This window comes from Aquarana catesbeiana, linkage group LG06, assembly GCF_042186555.1.
Source record: "Aquarana catesbeiana isolate 2022-GZ linkage group LG06, ASM4218655v1, whole genome shotgun sequence".
Taxonomy (NCBI): Eukaryota; Metazoa; Chordata; class Amphibia; order Anura; family Ranidae; genus Aquarana; species Aquarana catesbeiana.
The window spans coordinates 249,947,072-249,965,778 of record NC_133329.1 but is presented as its reverse complement, the minus strand read 5'-3'; the positions used below and the strand labels follow the sequence as shown (position 1 = coordinate 249,965,778).

Genomic DNA, 18,707 nt, shown 5'->3' with positions numbered 1-18,707 from the left:
AGTTATATCTTGTCTAAGCAGGAATAGCACATCTTCCACAGAACTTAATCTATCCTCTAGGGCTGCTGTTCTTCCCTCCGTTTCTTTCAATCTGCCTCCCAACACTGCAAGTTCCTCCTTTATGCTTTTCAGCTGAATATCCAAACCGGAGATTGATTCCTTACATACAGTTATCGCATACAGGAGGTCCCTCATTGTTGGTTCTTCCACTCCTCCACTTTGGTCCCCCTCCATATCTGCCTCGGTTATATTAGGTAGCTTTTTAGTTTCTGTGTCACCACTTATAATATCGACTTTTCCCGCCCCTTGACCTTTTGTGTGTGGCACTGCGATTGGGCTTGCTACGGCCGATATTGACACGCTGCTTTGGTTTTTCCTACCCACCGAGGTACCTGTTTGAATTGATTGTTGGGATTTTACTGGTGATAGGGAGGTTCTAGCGAAACGCTCTGATTTTTTGCAGAGCGTGTAACCTGACCTCCTACTTGCTGTGGCTGATTTTGTAACTGGTGCTGATTTAATTTTTCCTCTGCTGCCCGCTTCCCAGCCATACTGTTATATCATGAGGACAAAAAAAGTGGGGGGAGGGAAAAAAGAGGAGAAAAAAAAAAAAAAGAAAATTTTTTTCTCAACTTTTGTTGGTTTGGGGTATAATAAATGCTGTCCCAGTCTGCTGGTTTTGCTTAAGATTAGTACCAAAAGGGTAATCCTCCGCATACCACTGATACAACAGCATCAGCCCAATAGCACAAGGGGCAGTGAGCAGACACACAGACAACACAGTTCCACTTATAGCTGATATTATAGTAAGCAGCTTACATCCACCGTTCCACTGGTTCTATTTATGTTGAAAAAAAAAAAAAAAGCCTCACACACCAGCTCCCTGTCTGTCTCCCACTTCGGACTGGGGCTGCTATTTTCTCTATTTCAAGTACTGTCTCTTTATCACCAATAGATATTGAGGCAACAAGTTCTATTTAACCAGGATTTCACATTGCAAGCTCAGTTAAGTTTCTTCAATCAAGAACCAGGAATAAAAGTCTCTATAGCGAATATTGTATATGAGGGAAGAAAAAGAAAAAGGGAAGCTTTCACCTATGTCTGGCATCTTCTTAGTCGCTCTCCAGTTTCACAGTGTTACCTTGCTAGTTTTATTGGCCGAGTGTTGCTTCGTTCACTGCTTCTGCTGCTACCAAGTTCAGCCTGCTCATCGGCCACTGACAGCCAAGGGGGGGCCTCTCACGCCGCCCCTATGTCTCCGTCCTCCAGGCTCTCTCACCGCCACACACGCTGACGCTACCACTGCCGGAGCCGCTGAAGCCGCTACTGAAGCGGGTCTCCTCGCCTGGCCGCCGGCCAGCTGGAAGGGTCTCCCACACCCTCCCTCTGCTCCGTCCTCCAGGTCCGCGCCGGGATCAGGTATGCTCAGTGGCTCTGCAGTGCAGTTTGGCCGGGTTCCGCTGCTTACTCCTGCCGCCGACAGACCGGCAATCCTCTCAGCCTGTAGCTTAGCTGGTCAGAACGGGGGGAGAGGAGATCTCACACACCCTCTCACTCCCGCATCCAGTCACGCCCCCCGTCAATACAATGTTAATGACACCCCCAGATCGGTTCACAGATCGCATTGCGAACTGTGAAAGCACACAGGAATCAGATCGCATGGGTGAGAACACCCATGCGATCCAGATTCCGGTGTGGGGAAAAAAAAAAAAAGTCCCTGCACTTTTTTCCTTTTAATCCAATGCGAGTTCAGCCATACAACTGTATGGCTGAACTCTCAGCCATACAACTGTATGGCTGAACTCACATTGCACAGACATCGCATGCGATAGGACCCGCAGTGCTGGTGCGAATCACATGTGATGTCTGTGTTCACACAAGTGTTTACCCAGACTTAAACATTGTAACAATAAAGAGTAAGGCTAATGTACACGGAACGTTTTGAAACCTCTCCTGAATGATTTAACTTGACAGATAGTGACCAGCGTTTAAAAACGTACGTGTTGCCGCATTTAGAAGAGATTTTTTTTTTTTGGTTGTTTCTAACAGTCAAAAATGTATCTCCATTAAAAACGCCTGTAAATGAAACGCGGCTAAACATGGGTTACCGCGTTTACAAGCTGTTACAGTCATTTGGTGTTTCAAATGCCTCTGAACAGCCGTCCTGAATGCATTCTTTTGCTTTGCAAAAAATGCTTCCAAACTCAACTGCCTAGAAAGGATTATAAATGACCCTGTGTACATGGACTGATAAGATAACAGGACATTTCAGGGGCAGCTGAAAAAAACACCCAACTGCACCTAAACATCTGTTTACCAGCAGTACTGTACATGAAGCCTAAACCTTTTGTTCTGCAATAAGGTGAGAATGAAAGAGAATGAAAGATTAGAAAAAATAATAAATAAATACAATCCTAACGCCATACAGCCACAATGTGTAACTGCAGGATGTACAGCTAATTGGCTGCTGAAAATATTAAAGTTCTATTATATCAGAACTGAAGTCAAGCAGTCAGAGCTCAACTGGAAAGAAAGATAAATGAACCAGGCCTATCAACTACTTCTTTGTAAAATAGAAAAAAAAAATTGAAAAACAAAAATTACAAGAATAACTAGTAAAGCTTCATGTACACGGGGCGTTGTTTAACCTCTCCTGAACTATTTAACTTGACATCTAGAAACCGGCAACTAAAAATGTTTGTTTAGTCGCGTTTACATGCCGTGTTTGTAAAAAAATAAAAATAATGTTTTTTTTTTAAAATGAAAAAGGTCTGTAAACGAAACACTGCTAAACGCGAGTTACCACGTTTAGCAGCGTTTACAGGCTATTAGTCATTTGGCGTTTCAATTGCCTCTGAAAATTTGTCCTGAACCCCTTTTTTTTGCATCCCAAAAAAATGCTTCTAAACTCAACTGCCTAGAAACGACTATAAATGACCCTGTGTATATGTACTGATAAGAGAACCGAGAAGAGTTCAGGGGCAGCTGAAAAAAAATGCCCAACTGGTTAACTTTGTTTCCGCAGGTAGATAGAACGAGAGAGGCACTACGGGAGTTCCTGCAATTTAACAGGGGATCTGCTAGTGCTGCGGTAGTATGGGATACACTCAAGGCATTCTTGAGGGGATGTCTCATTAAAGAAATTGCGGGAATTAAAACTCGTTCCAGGGAATGGGAGAACAGGGTACGGGAAGAACTGAAAGAAAGGGAACAGGCCTTAATAAGAGACCCATCAAAATCCAATCAAGAATCCTGGAAGGAGGCACAAGCGGTATACAACTCGGTTTGGTTATCGGCAGCAAAGAAGAGAAGATACTTTCAGCAACAAAGTTATTTTGAAGAAGGGGAAAATACTGGCCGCCTTTTAGCCCTTATAGCCAGAGGGCAACGAGTCTCTACTAATATCCTGGCCGTGAGGGCTGAATCTGGGGAGAGGCAGACCCTTAGCTCAGACATCTTAAATAGCTTTCAGCAGTTTTACAGGGATTTGTACTCTAGCAAGAATAGTTATACTCCATCTGATTTGGTACAGTTTTTTCAAACCTGTCCGCTCCCGCAGTTATTGGAGGCGGACAGGGAAATGTTAAACCGTCCAATCACATTAGCTGAACTAAGAGAAGCCCTGGAGGGGACAAAGCACCATAAATCACCAGGCCCAGACGGGATCCCGGCAGAGGTATACTCACACTATAGGGAGGACCTTTTACCACCATTACTACTGGCCATAACGGAGGCTGAGGAAACGGGACACTTACCAGATAGCATGCAAGAGGCAATAATAACAGTAATCTTAAAGCCTGGAAAAGACAAACTCCTATTGGATTCATATCGCCCAATTTCGCTATTAAATGCGGATGTTAAGTTGTTTGCCAGTGTTTTGGCTAAGAGGCTATCTCAAGTAATTGGCAAGCTGGTCCATAGTGATCAGTCTGGCTTTATACCCACCCGCTCCACGTCGGACAATATAAGGAGACTTTACATGAACCTACAGATGCCAGTGGATAATCCGGGGGGTAGGGCCATTCTGTCACTGGACGCTTCAAAGGCGTTTGATAGTGTGGAGTGGCCCTATCTCATGGAAACATTGAAAAGATTTGGATTGGGAAGCAAATTCGTAGCATGGGTAAAGATACTTTATTTCAAACCTAGAGCCAGAATACGTATTAATTATAACCTTTCGTCACCATTTGAATTGTATAGAGGAACTAGACAGGGTTGCCCACTGTCTCCATTACTGTTCGCTTTGGCAATAGAGCCTCTAGCTATAATGATCCGGAATTCAACGGAGGTGGTGGGGTTCCGTAGGTATCAGAGAGAAGAAAAAATATCTTTATACGCAGATGATGCACTTATATATTTAGGTGACATGACCTCTTCTTTGTGGGCAGTGATGGAGATAGTGGGAGAATATGGTAGTTTTTCAGGCTTCGCTATCAACTGGTCAAAATCAACTTTAATGCCTATAGACCAGCCGAGTGACCGACTACCAGTGGGGGCGGAACAAATAGCAACAGTTAATAGCTTTAAGTATCTGGGAGTTATGGTGTCCCCGAATCCGGCCGAGTATCTTCGGTTGAACCTGGAGCCATTGCTCACTAGACAGAAAGAAAAAAGCAATAGCTGGTGTAGGCTTCCCCTATCAGTTATAGGACAAGCAAACTTAATAAAAATGGTGTGGGCACCACAGCAACTGTACGTTTTTCATAATTCACCGATATGGATATCAAAAAAGTGGTTCAAGCGAGTTGATACACTAATGAGGGAACTGATATGGAAAAAAAGGCACCCAGGATTAGCCTGGATACATTGCAATATGAAAAGGATAGAGGAGGGCTGGCAATACCCCATTCTAAATTGCACTTTTTGGCATCACAGCTACAACAAATGGCAGGGTGGGGTCGGAAGGGGAACGAGGACCCTACATACAAACTGGTGACAATATCGGAACCCATGCTAGAAGCGGCCTCACATCTGGAAATGGATTTACCAAGCATGAAGGGCGTAGAACCTATAAGTACTCTCTTTAAAAGGGTATGGGGAAAGGTTCGGAAAGTGCTAAAAATAACAGGCGTGCTTCCATTCACACCGATTTGGCATAATAGAAGATACCCTGAGATCTAGGAATTACAAGGGTTTACACACTGGAAAGAAATGGGGATTCGGTTCTTCTCAGGGAGAGGTGTTGAAGACATATGAACAACTATGCAGGGAATTCCACCTGAACCCGAGGGGTTTTTATCAATATCTCCAACTTTGCCATGCGTTACAGGCACAACAAATAACACATTCTCAGACAGTACCAACAGTATCACTCCTGAGTGAGGTTTTTTTAGCGGATACGAGGAAAGGGTTAATATCAAACATATATAGGGAGCTGCTGAGGTCGGTTCAGGATCATACTTTATTAAAGTGCCGAAATAAATGGGTAGAGGATATAGGAGAGATAGAAGAAAAACAGTGGGAAATGGCGCTGGAGGCTATTCCAGTGGTGTCGCTTTCCGCAACCCAAAGGCTGTCACAATTATTTATTCTTCATAGGGCCTACAGAACATCAGTACAGCTTTATAAATGGGGAGGAGGAGACTCCCCGTTGTGCCCTAAGTGTAGAGTGCACAGAGGGGACTTCATCCACCTAATTTGGAGGTGTCCAAAGCTGTATAGGTACTGGGATGAGGTCTTCCAGTGCATTTCGAGGTTGGCGCAGGTCCCCATCCCCCTGAACCCGACTGTATACTTACTAGGAGCTATAAATGCAAAAATGTTCCCGGGGGGAAAGTATTTCATGTTAACTAGACTGATGTACCTTGCCAGGAAACTCATTGCAAGGCATTGGATGGCCCCAACGGTGCCTACAGTGAAGCAATGGATTGTGTATGTCAATTCACTGCTCCCTAGAGAACGGTAAATTCGACAAGATATGGCAGTCATGGTTGGGGGATGTGGACTTGGCCCCGCACCAATTGATAGTAGAGAGGCTTCAGATGTAGAGACAGGGGGGGGAGATTAGAGAGGAAAGGGGAGATAGAAACAGCCGAGAGAAGGAAGAAGAGAAGGGAGTGCACAGGGAAGGGGAGAAGGAAGAGAGGGGCAGAAGGACGACCTGTAAAAGTAATGATAATATAATTAGATAATCAAGAACATCGGAGAGGGGGGGAAGTTAGTAGCAAATGTGAATGTGGTGAATAAAATACTAAAGGTTATGGGAATGGTCTGTCGTGGTGGGGGGGGGGTATGGGGAGGGGAGGAGGGAAATAGAAAGAAAAGGGAAAAAGGGAGATATGAATTAGTAGCAAAAATACAACTTTGTATGGAACGAGGGTAGAAACAAAAGAATGGGTTCGTATAAATTATATATTTAATATGTTTTTGTATTATTAAATAATATGAATGATTGATGTGAATAATGTATGGAATTCTTCATCAAAAAAATAAAGAATTAGAAAAAAACAAAAAAACATTGTATTGACAAACGCAGCGGTTTGCAGGGGGCAGTGTGAACTGCCTGCGGGAGAGATGCGATGTGGGAATCAGCGCTGCAATTGCGCTGGTTCCCGCATCGATACAGTGTGAACCTAGGCTCAAGTGCAGCTAAGCCACCATTGGTGCTGCATTATGGTCACCGGGGCTACAGGAAGAGCTTTATTTGATAATCTGTCAGATTTATCCAGAACCATTAAAAAGATTATTTAATTTGCTGTTGTTTTTCAGAGTTTAAAGTGGTTGTAAACCCTCACATGTACTGAGGGAAGTGAACAGCCTCAAGTGATAGGCAGGGATGAAACAAATCCTCCTACATATGTTTTATTAGTTTATCTGCAGTCTTCCCCTCTCTACACCCCTTCAGAATTGCAGATTGCGATAGAAATCTTTCATCTGTCTCAGCAGAGGGTGGAGAGACTGCATTAAGTGTGTGAGAGCTGATTTGGAGGAAAGGAACACCCCCCTCCACACAGCAGAAGAGCTGTGTTGTGAATAGACCAGCTCTGTTCTGAGCTCCCCCTCCCTCCTGACACAAATATATCTCATTGAGTCTGGAAAACTTCCCAGAAGTGACTCATGCTGATAACAGAGGAATGAAGCACCAGAGAGAAACAACACTTAGAGCTTTGGAGAGAGATAAGTAAACACTACAGATATATGTGCTTTGTTCAATATCCATGACCACCATCAGGACAGAAATGCTGTGCAGTTGGATGAAAATGTTTGTTTTCCATGAGCTACACTCTAGGCTCCATTTATAAAGGGTCACATATTAAAGTACTATCCTTTCCTGATTAATCATTTGCCAGCTTTATAAAGGTATTCCCTGGCACTATTGTATGATCTATTCATCAGCTCCTGGATTCCTCCTTACCAGATTTCAGTATCCATCTCAGTACTTAGACTAGAAAAATTTACAAATTTGCCAGCAACACCTTTTTTGCCTAAATTCAGTTACAGCACATTTACCTTCTACAACATTTGCTGACAGCTTTCCTTTGAAGTGGTTGTAAACCCTTACAACCACTTCAAAGGAAAGCTGTCAGCAAATGTTGTAGAAGGTAAATGTGCTGTAACTAAATTTAGGCAAAAAAGGTGTTGCTGGCAAATTTGTAACATTTTCTAGACTAAGTACTGAGATGGATTCTGAAATATGGTAAGGAGGAATCCAGGAGCTGATGAATATATCATACAATAGTGCCAGGGAATGCCTTTATAAAGCTGGCAAATGATTAATCAGGAAAGGATAGTAATTTAATATGTGACCCTTTATAAATGGAGGCTAGAGTGTAGCTCATGGAAAACAAACCTTTTCATCCAACTGCACAGCATTTCTGTCCTGATGGTGGTCACTGACTGTTTTTTGCTATACAGTATGTTGAGACCATCACATTTGTAAAGACTTGGCTTAATGGAATACATATACACTCAGTCAGTGAAACCATTAACTTGTGTTTTTTTTTCCCCTGCAGCAAGGAGCAGGCAATGCAGAAAAATTTGACTACGTAAGTGTAAAAGATCTAGCATTTCCCATTTGCATCATTTAATTTCCTGTTGCATAAACAAAATATTTGTTTTTGATTTAAATGTATTATAACATTTTATAATATTAAATGTATCCTTCAAGTGCACATGGAGGAATAATTTATTAGAGAGAACTGATAGAAAAAAAAAAGATGTCGGGACATAACACATTTCAATTTTTGCCCTCCTAGTGCTGTCCTCCCAAAGTGGAACTAAATATAGAGACTTTAGTTAGCAGGCATTTGCATAATTGTATGCATGTTTCCCAGGTGGCTGTGCCGGGGCCTGTTGACAAGCAACTCAGGCATGCCATAGACTGAGTGAATTTCTTTCCTGCAACCACGGGTTGCAAGAAAGAAATTTGCTTGGTTCCCCCATCAGCGCAGACAGTGGTGATGTGGGAATCCCTCCTGCCGAGCCATTGTCTTCTCCCGGCGGGGAAGGGGGGTGGGGAAGCCGCCCCCACCAGGAGAAGACAGTGATCCTTTTAGCAGCTATAACAGCCACTTGCAATAATCGCAAGTAAGATCCGGCAGGCTGGTTGTACCAAAAGTGATTCATCGATTTAACTTTGGTGCATTCAGCTTGACCATACTTGGTTTGAACTGTATATGGCTGTCTTCAGACCCTGGGTATTACATTGTGGGAATCGGTGCAGGGTACGTGTTCTCTATGTAAAACTGCCATGACTATCCTTCTAATATTACATTTTTTTTGAAAATGTTAGTTATCTGGCTATCTCAGGCTTCAGTACTTTCTGTAACATTGACTTCAAAACCTGAAGCCAGACAGATGGGTAACAAGCATTTTCAGAAGGAGGTGAGCAGTGGAAACCTACTTATCTCCTTTAGTACACAGGTAAGTGCTATGAACTCTCAGCCCTTTAGTTCTTCTGTTATGCCCCGTACACACGATCGGAAATGCCGCCGGCAAAACTCCGATGAGAGATTTTGGTCGGGAAAATGCGACTGTGTGTATGCTCCATCGGACTTTTACAGGCGGAATTCCAGCCAGCAAAAGATTGAGAGCAGGTTCTCTATTTTTTGGTCGGAAAAAGTTCCTATCCGAAAATGCGTTCGTCTGTATGCAATTCGGACGCGCAAAAAATCACGCATGCTCGGAAACAATTTGACGCATGCTCGGAAGCATTGAGCTTCATTTTTTCGGCTCATCGTAGTGTTGTATGTCACCGCGTTCTTGACGGTCGAAAGTTCAGAGAACTTTTGTGTGACCGTGTGTATTACGCAAGCCAAGCTTAAGCGGAATTCTGTTGGAAAAACCATCCAAGATTTTTCCGACGGAAATTCCGCTTGTGTGTATGGAGCACTAGATTACACTCCTCCAGCAGCTTTTATTAAAGTGAATGCCAGGGCATATTTAAAACATATGCAGTACATCTCTACAATACCTGCACATGACCCTTTGTGTTACCCCTGGAAAGACTCTAGGTAACAAAAAGCAGGTCAACTGATTTTACACTATAGACACAAAATTTCTGTAAGGATTAAATATACACATGACACCTGAAATTCAATTTTTTGGAATTTGGGAACAATGCTAGCTGAGATCAGTCGGCAGAGTGCAAAGGTGTTTACCAGATCACAAGATTTTGGGTATGAGTAACATTGTGTGTTTTTTTTTTTTTTGTTTTGTTTTTTGTTTGCAACTATTGAAGAGATATAACAAAACTTTAGTAATACATTTTGATCCTCTTGTGATTAGGTGTGTGTGTGTGTACCCCAGCTGAACACAAATATCCCTCAGGATATTAAAATTTATATTTTATTGTGCGGCGTAATAAAAAAATATTAATAAGCCTTTACAAGTAAATAAATCTAAACATATTGTATTAAAAAAAACATGAATGTGAGTATATTTTCAGTGCTCCCAAATATGCACTGAAATAATTATTCATAAAGTATAATAGTTACTTATAGTTTACAAACTGTGATCCAGGCAACATGTTCTACTTTCTTACCCAATAAGCAAGGATTCACAATAAATCCCTGTTCCACAACAATACCAATGTGAGAAACCCAGTGATTTTTTTTTTTTTTTTTACACACTAAAGAGTAAAAAGTGCCAGCGCTACAATGCACCTCTTCCTCTTTGTGCTCACTCCTCCTTCCCCCAGTTCACCACCATGCACTCACCTGGTCTGCAGACCCATTAACTTAAAGTGATACTAAACACGCATAGTTTAATTTACGTCATCTCTCCTCTTTATGGATGATCCCACTGAGATTTTTTTTTTTAAATTAAAGTACTGTTTCATAATTGATATACATCTGTCATGTGACTGCTCTTTCCCAGCCCATCTGCAGTGAAACAACCACAGGAGGAGCTTCTAGTCCTCTAGTGACAGTCACATGTTCAAAAAATAAAATAAAAAAATACAAGGAAAAATACATAATTGATATCAAATGTTTTTTAAATTGTCATACAAATATGTATTTAAACTTGAATCTATTATTATTTTTGTGCAAAAAAATGGTGTGGGCTTCAGCCCCCATAGTGTTTAGCTGTTTATTGGGCATGAAGGAGGAGGGAAGGAGTGAACTGTCATTTACCACTGTGTATATTCCCAAATGTGTGACTCCTTAGTCATGTGGGCTGCACAGATCAGAAAAAAGAGGAAATTAACTACTTGGATGGGAACTGAAACTGGAGCATGCTCAGTAGATGTGATAACGGCTGGACTACACATTCTCAGGCTGCAGCAGGGACACAGACAAGGAGAGAGGGACAGTGAACAGCTGGATCCACTTGGTTTTTGCAGAATACAGAAAACTAATCCCATAGTGACTGAGTATAAACAGCATGTAATACAGCGTGTACTGACACTTTTTATTGCTGTAGGTTTAATGACACTTTGATAAGCAGGTCTAAATTGGCTTGTTTATAACCTCAAATGAATCTCCTCTGGTCCACTCCTTCAGCTCCACGCCGGCATATAGTAAATGCGGGAAGAGCCCACCTAGCATAAAACGTTCATGAAAAAGATTTCAATCACATAAAGCAAATGTTATAAACTTACATTTATTGGCACCCCGGTACCTTAAAATGAAATCCACAGGAACGCCACCCCAGCCACTGTTACACTCAGGATGCAGGCATGCATTCCAAATAACAGAAGTGACATATTTTGGCATCCGTGGATGTCTTCAGGAGCCTGTTAATGTTTAGGTTTATGGTGTAAAGATAAGTTTATTGTTAGTTTATACACTTTAATGGATAGATGCACTTAATAATAATCCTGCATCACACATGATAATAAATCTTTATAGATGTTTTAGTTAGAATACATGTATTAAAAATGTATGACAATTTCCACAGCAAATACTGCAGCGTACATAACCTTTTTTTTTAACCTGTTTAATCCGAATGCATAACATCCCAAATATGTATAGTTATAACTAAAATCTAGCAGTTCCCGGTAGCATCAAATCAGCAAGTCAACTTGATAAGTAATCAATTACAGTTTGACTAAAGAACATTTAATTGAATCAATATCGGCCATTTTTAGAAAAAAGAATGAATTAACCTATAACCCAATTTTCTGTAATGTAAAACATTCATCAACCTCATTAACTATGATATACACCCCATGATAAAATCAAATTCTTTTTTCCCCCCCACAGTAAAAACGCATGTATATCTTTTCAAGCTCTGTTTTTAGGCTTTGTTCAGATGTAATTGCACAAAAAGTGGTTCTTGGTTCTATACCACCCATATATCTTCTCTTTAATAACTGAAGGTATCCTCTTTGTCCCCCAGAATCAAGGTAATGCTATTTTCTCCCTCACACCCCAACCCCCACACTCAACATTTCGATTGTTGCCTCATCCTGCATCAGTGTGTCGTGTGTATTGTGCCTTTGCCCTTCTGCAAAGATGTTCTTTATTTACCTTCTGCTTGATGCTAGCTTCTCCTGGTAGGTCCATGACTAACATCTGAAGGAGGGCAAAGGATGAAATACCAGGCTTGCCAGTGTTTACTTAACATCTGATGTCTTCTACTTTTACAGGTCATGCAGTTTCTCAATAAAATGGCTGGCAATGAATATGTTGGATTTAGTAATGCTACGTAAGTACATACAAAATCATAAAAAATGTCGATAATCTTTAGTTTACATTTATTGAAAAGGTGAATGTATAGTGGTTTTAGTCATATATTCTTTGTGTGTTATGATCAGGACAAAAAAACAGTGCGATTTTGAAATTGCACTACTTCAGTGCAACTTCAAAGTAGTGCGTTTTCATGTGCAGCTTGCTGATATCTGTGTGACTTTATTTAGTAGATGTTAATACAAGTTGCACAGAAATGGTGCAGGAACCTTTTTCAAAGTCGCTGCGACTTGAGTCGCAGCTATTTGAATGGTTCCATTACTGCAAATGGGGTGCAACTTGTCATGCGACTTTGAACTGTAAAGTCGCATAACAAGTCACACTGGTGTGAACCAGGGCTTAATGTTATCTAGCTTTCTAGCCGGCCAGCAGGTGGAGCATGTATTTTAATTTTTTTTCACCTGATTTACCATGGTTACGTTTCAGCTATGCTGAAAGATGTCCATTGATTACAGAACAGGAATGAGCCATCAGGGCAGCCACAGTGCAGGCAGAGGCTTCTCTCTGATCCATGCAGCTGCAAAGATTCTATATCAATAGGGTAAAGGCAAATGCAAAACAGGTAAAGTGGTTGTAAAGGCTCAAGGTCTTTTAACTTCATGCAGGCTAATTCAAATTTTCAGGAAAAAATACACTTTAACCCTTTTGCTGCCAGGCCCTGTGCTCCATTTTGTACACTTAGGTGGCCAGACCATTTTTGCAATTTTTCCATTGCTTTATTATTTTTCACTTCTAGTTTTTAACGTTTGTAAAAGACCCCCCAAACCATATATTTTCTGAAAGCGCATGATCCATAAAATAAAAAGGTGCTACTGATTTCTAAGGTCCCACGATATTTGCACAAATGTTTATCAAAACAATATTTTTGCTAAAAATCCACTAAAGTCATGATTAGCAGATGCATACATAACCAGCACATTTTACAAAATCCCTACTAAATATAAAAGCTTCACCTGTATTGAGTTAATAAATAAATATTTGTAACTTTTTAAATTGCACCTTTTTGTGAAATGGTGAAAATTGAACAGACGCAGAAGTGTAAATATCCAAATTTCTCTAACAATCTAAAGGTTTTCATTTTTCCCTTACAGCTTTCAGTATTTGTGAAAGACCCCCAAAACTATAAATTTTCTGAAAGCATATGACCTCTAGAATAAAAAAAAAGGTGCTACTGATTTTTTTAGACCTCGTGGTATTTGCGCAAATGTTTACCAAACCAATATATTTGCAAAAAATACATTAAAATCATTATTAGTAGATAAAAAACAGTTAATTTTACAAAATTCATGCTAAATCCCTACTAAATATAAAATCTTAACCTGTATGGAGTTAAAGCGGAGTTCCACCCAAAAATGGAACTTCCACTTTAAGTGCAGGTGACCCCCTGACATACCACTTATGGCATGCCGTTTTTTGGGGGGAGGACCGGGTACCCTGTTTTTACAGGCACCCAGCTCCCACTTCCTCCTCTGGCTCCACGGCGCCGGAAGGAAGATCACCTTTCCCCCCCCTCCCTCCCTGCAATCTTCTGGGACACATCACAGAACCCAGAAGATTGCCCGGCCTTTTGCAGCGCGGCTCGTGCATGCGCAGTGCGTGCGGCGCCCACAGTTAAAATGCCAGCGCCGCAGAGAGGAGGGGGAGAGGAACGAGGCTTCCTGCACCCGCATCTCTGGACCGTGGGACAGGTGAGTGTCTTATTATTGAAAGTCAGCAGCTACACTTTTTGTAGCTGCTGACTTTTAAATGAGTAGAACTTCGCTTTAATAAATAACAAATATTTGTAAATTTTAAATTGCGCCTTTTTGCAAAATGGTGAAAATCGAACTTACCCAAAAGTTTCTCTAAAAATCTTTCACTTGCAGCTTTCAGAATTTGTGAAAGACCCCACTAAACCATATATTTTCTGAAAGCATCTGACCTCTGGAATAAAAATATGGTGCTACAGATTTTTTAGGCCGCGGTATTTGCGCAAATGTTCAAAACAATATTTTTTGCAAAAAAAAATAAAAAAATAAAACCATTACTAGCAGATAAAAACAAGTTAATTTTACAAATTTCCTGCTAAATTCCTACTAAATATAAAAGCTTAACCTGCATGGAGATATTTCATAACATATATTTGCGTACACAAAAATGTAAATATATAAATTTCTCGAAAAATCTGAAGGTTTTCATTTTTCCCTTACAGTGTTCGGAATTTGTGAAAGACCCCCCCCAAACCCATGTATTTTCTGAAAGCTTAGGACCAGTAGAATAAAGAAGAAGGTGCTACTGATTTCTAAGGCCCCATGATATTTGCGCAAATGTTTACCAAAGCAATATTTTCGCTAAAAATACACTAAAATCATTATTCGCGGATACAAACACAGCAAATTTTACAAAATTCCTGCCAAATATAAGAGCTGTATTGTACTATATAACCAATATTTGTAAATTTTTAAATTGCCCCTTTTCTGAGAAATGGTGAAAATCAGACGTACACAAATGTCTCTTAGAAAATCTGGAAGTTTTTCTTTTTCACTTACAGCTTACAAAATTTGTAAAAGACCCCAAACCATACATTTTCTTGCTGGGTGGGGCTGCCTCTTTGCTGGGTGGGGCTGCCTCTTTGCTGGGTGGGGCTGCCTCTTTGCTATGTGGAGATGCCTCTTTGCAGGATGGGGCTGCCTCTTTGCAGGATGGGGCTGCCTCTTTGCAGGATGGGGCTGCCTCTTTGCTACATGGAGATGTATCTTTGCTGGATGGGGTTGCCTCTTTACTATTTGCTATATGGAAATGTGTCTTTGCTGGATTGGAATGTCTCTTTGCTGAATAGATGGGGATGTTTCTGCTGGATTGGGCTGTCTCTTTGCTATATGAAAATATCTATTTGCTGGATTAGAATATCTCTTTGCTGAATATATGGGGATGTTTCTTTGCTGGATTGGGATATTTTTTTGAATATATGGGGCTGTCTCTTTGCTGGATTGGGATGTCTCTTTGAATATATGGGGATGTCTCTTTGAATATATGGGGATGTCTCTTTGAATATATGGGGATGTCTCTTTGAATATATGAGGATGTCTCTTTGAACATATGGGGATATTTGCTGGTTAGGGATGTCTCTGCTGAATTTATTGGGATGTCTCTTTCCTGAATATATGGGGATGTCTCTTTGCTTGTTTGGGCTGTTGCTTTGCTATATGGGGATGTACCTTTGCTGGATTGGGCTGTCTCTCTGCTGAATTGCCCCCCACTGTATGTCAGGGTGATGGGCTGGTGGCTGGCCTCTCTGCTGGGACGGATTAGTAAGGGTTTCGCCTCCTTGTTCACAGCTGAAATCTCTGATTGGCTACCTTTTTATTGGTTGAATCTGTGAGAGCTCTTTGACTACTGTAGTCAAAGATCTATCACTCAGACTCAACAATAATAAAAGGCTGTGGGCAGACAGAGTCTAAGGCTGTGAATAACGAGGAGCCCTTAATCATTCACAGCAGAACTAGTGTAAGTGACTCGGAGTGGTAAAAGTCCCAGAGTTAAGGGACCCAAATGGCTTGCCTTGCCCTGGGCACCCGACGCCCTGGATTTGCAGTTCTGGGCGTCTGATTCAAAACTTTACCTGGCTCCTAGATTCAAAGCAAATTTGTCATGCCCTGGTATATGCATTGTTAAATTAGTCCAAACTGGACCAATGTAACTGTATAAAATATTCATACCTGGAATTCTTTTTTTAAAGAGGAACTACACTGCATTTGAGCACCAGAAAGCAAAAATACTATTTAATTGATTTTTTTTATATTCAAAGCAAGCTTCTCCATCCATGTCTGCATGCTTTATTTTTTGAAAAATCACTTTGAAACCCTTCGTAGTATTTCTGGCCATGGCCATCTTGAGTAAGGGCAGATGATCATGTAGCATTTACTTCCTGGATTTCATCTGCCCATGGTTCATGCATGCAGGCAGGAGGGTGTACTTAGCTGAGAAAACCCCCTCCTCCCCTCCTGAAGACTCCTGGGATATGTGACCTCATTTGCCTAGATCTGGAAACCTGGAAGTAACTGAAGAAATGTAAAAAAAAATTAAAACTAGAAAATAAGATCTAATTTCCTATTTATTTACTAATTCTAGCAAGATAAGGATTAAAAATAGATTTGAGCTTCTGTTCCATTCATACACTGCTACAGTATAATGTACAACTTGGGACTGTACATTTCTAACATTTTGTAATTTTTGTTTAATATTTTTGTGCACTGTCTAATGCTCATTTTTGTCTGTATACCTTCTTTTAGGTTCCAGTCTGAGCGAGAAAGTGGAGACAGAAATTTTGCCATTGGATACTATTTAAAAGAAAAAAAGGTTGGTCCTTTCTATATGCAGTTTGTTAGACACACATCTCAAAAATGATTATGCCAGTCAGTGAAGTCAGAATAAGAGGTGGCTACATCCTAGATAAATTCTGCATATTGTTTAATTTCTGTACTTTGGACTAAATGCATTTTTGGCCATTTTGGATTTTCTTCTTGTCTTGCATAATCCTGTTCAAGAGTTGCTAGTCTGTTTTCTTTCCTCACCTGAACTTTTTCTTAGATGTTGCTACCTTCTATTTTTTATCATGTTAAATGACATGACAGGTTTGCACTAGTTGTTCTCTGAACTGTAAGTGCTCTAGTGGAGGAACAGTTGGCGCAGATTGTTGTGGGTTAGCTTTGTGCTGTACCTGATGGTTTGATGTGCTGCTTAAATATGTATAATATTAGCATCTGTGTGTGTTTGAAATTTCTACAGTGTGAGTGAATAATGAAGTTTAAATGTGAGCAATGCAGGTTTTCATTGCTGTTCGTTTCCTAAGAGCCCCTTCACACTGAGGCGCCCCGGGCGTTGGTGGTAAAACGCTGCTATTTTTAGCGGAGCTTTACTGTCATTTTTGCAGCACTATTCGTCCGCTAGCGGGGCGCTTTTAACCCCCGCTGGCGGCCGAAAAAGGGTTAAAACCGCCGGCAAAGTACTGCTACAGTGGCGCTCTGCTGGCGGTTCGGCGGCGCTGCCCATTGATTTTAGTGGGCAGGGTCGCTTTAGAAGCGGTGAGTTCACCGCTCCTAATGCGCTCCAAAGAAGCTGCTGGCAGGACTTTTTCTGTTTGGCGGCGCTGCTCATTGATTTCAGTGGGCAGGGTCGCTTTAGGAGCGGTGAGTTCACCGCTCCTAATGCGCTCCAAATAAGCTGCTGGCAGGACTTTTTCTGTCGCCCTGCCAGCGCACCACTCCAGTGTGAAAGCCCTCGGGCTTTCACACTGGAGTGAATGGAGCCGCTGTTTCAGGGCGCTTTGCAGGCGCTATTTTTAACGCTATATCGCCTGCAAAGTGCCTCAGTGTGAAAGGGATCATAAACATGGTCAGAAGACGGTATGGTTAGGTGTTGCAGTTACCTTTTGGTTACTGTATTGCAGTCCATTTGTGCTTAATCTGAATAAATCCAGTTTGACATCCACATGGGTGGCTAAATTCAGAAACCACTTTGTGACTAGGTATGTAAAGTGAATATTCAGTATAAACTATTATAAAATATGTTTCTACTTCAGAGCGGCCTTCTGGTTACACCAGTGTGTAAGAGTTTAAAGTGACCCTTTACTGAATGGCCAGACCATTCATTTCATCAGCAGTTTTTCCATAAGCTTATTTGTGCATTTTACTACCTCAATACCAGGCACTTTCAATTTATTTTTAATCCTTTTCATAACACAAATAGGGCTTACTTTTGGTGGTATTTAATCATTGCTGGGTTTTTTTATTTTTTGCTAAAAAGAAAAAAAATTTGGAAAAAAAGTTTTTCTTAGTTTCTATCAGAAAATGTTAGAAATAAGTAATTTTTCTCTTTCACGGATGTTCTCTGATAAACACTGATTGGCTGCACTGATAAGGCAGCACTGATGGGATGGCAGTAATGAGGAACTAATATGCAGCACTGATAGGTGGCACTGATATGCAGAACTGATGAGCACTGATAGGTGGCACTGAAAAGCAGCATTGATTGGCATAACTGATGGGCACGGGCTGGTGTCACTGATGGGCACAGGCTGGTGTCACTGATGGGCACTGCTGAGGTTGCAATGTAATCAGGGCACTGATGATCAGTGCCCTGATTACCTTTCACATCTTCCCTGTGAGGAGATGCTGCTGATCAGCTCTCCTCACCTCACACTTCTGTCTAGTGTGAGGAGAGCTGATAAACGGCACTTCCTTGTTTACATGTGATTGGTTGTGGCTGATCACATGGGCAAAGGGTCGCGCCATGTCCCAGGAACATGGTGCGACCGCAGCTAAACTGGGTGCCGTCATATGATGTCGGTGGGCGGTGGGCGGGTGGCAAGTAGTTAATATATTTTATGTTATTTGCATGTGAAAACCTCCTTTGCGCAGACATCCAAAATTTGTGAGACTGCTGCTGGGTGCTGCTAACTTGGATGTGATGTCACTCAAGTGACAGTTGTTAGTATTCCACTTCAATCCTCCTCCATCAGCTACATAAAAGGAAGGTGAGGGAAATGGTGGGGGTGCTGGATCGGCACAGTCAGTAATTAGATACTCCCAGAACAGG

At 41.3% G+C, this 18,707-nt stretch overlaps 1 protein-coding gene across 3 annotated transcripts in view; it reads left to right on the top strand.

The window, feature by feature from the left end:
• The window catches only part of GLS (glutaminase), a 210,391-nt gene that overhangs the window by 98,669 nt on the left and 93,015 nt on the right, over nucleotides 1-18,707 (top strand). For all 3 annotated transcript variants that reach the window (XM_073633167.1, XM_073633169.1, XM_073633168.1), the window contains exons 8-10: nucleotides 7,953-7,985; nucleotides 12,032-12,090; nucleotides 16,403-16,469. In XM_073633167.1, coding sequence (XP_073489268.1) covers nucleotides 7,953-7,985; nucleotides 12,032-12,090; nucleotides 16,403-16,469 — 159 coding nt within the window. The remainder of the gene's footprint in view (nucleotides 1-7,952; nucleotides 7,986-12,031; nucleotides 12,091-16,402; nucleotides 16,470-18,707) is intronic.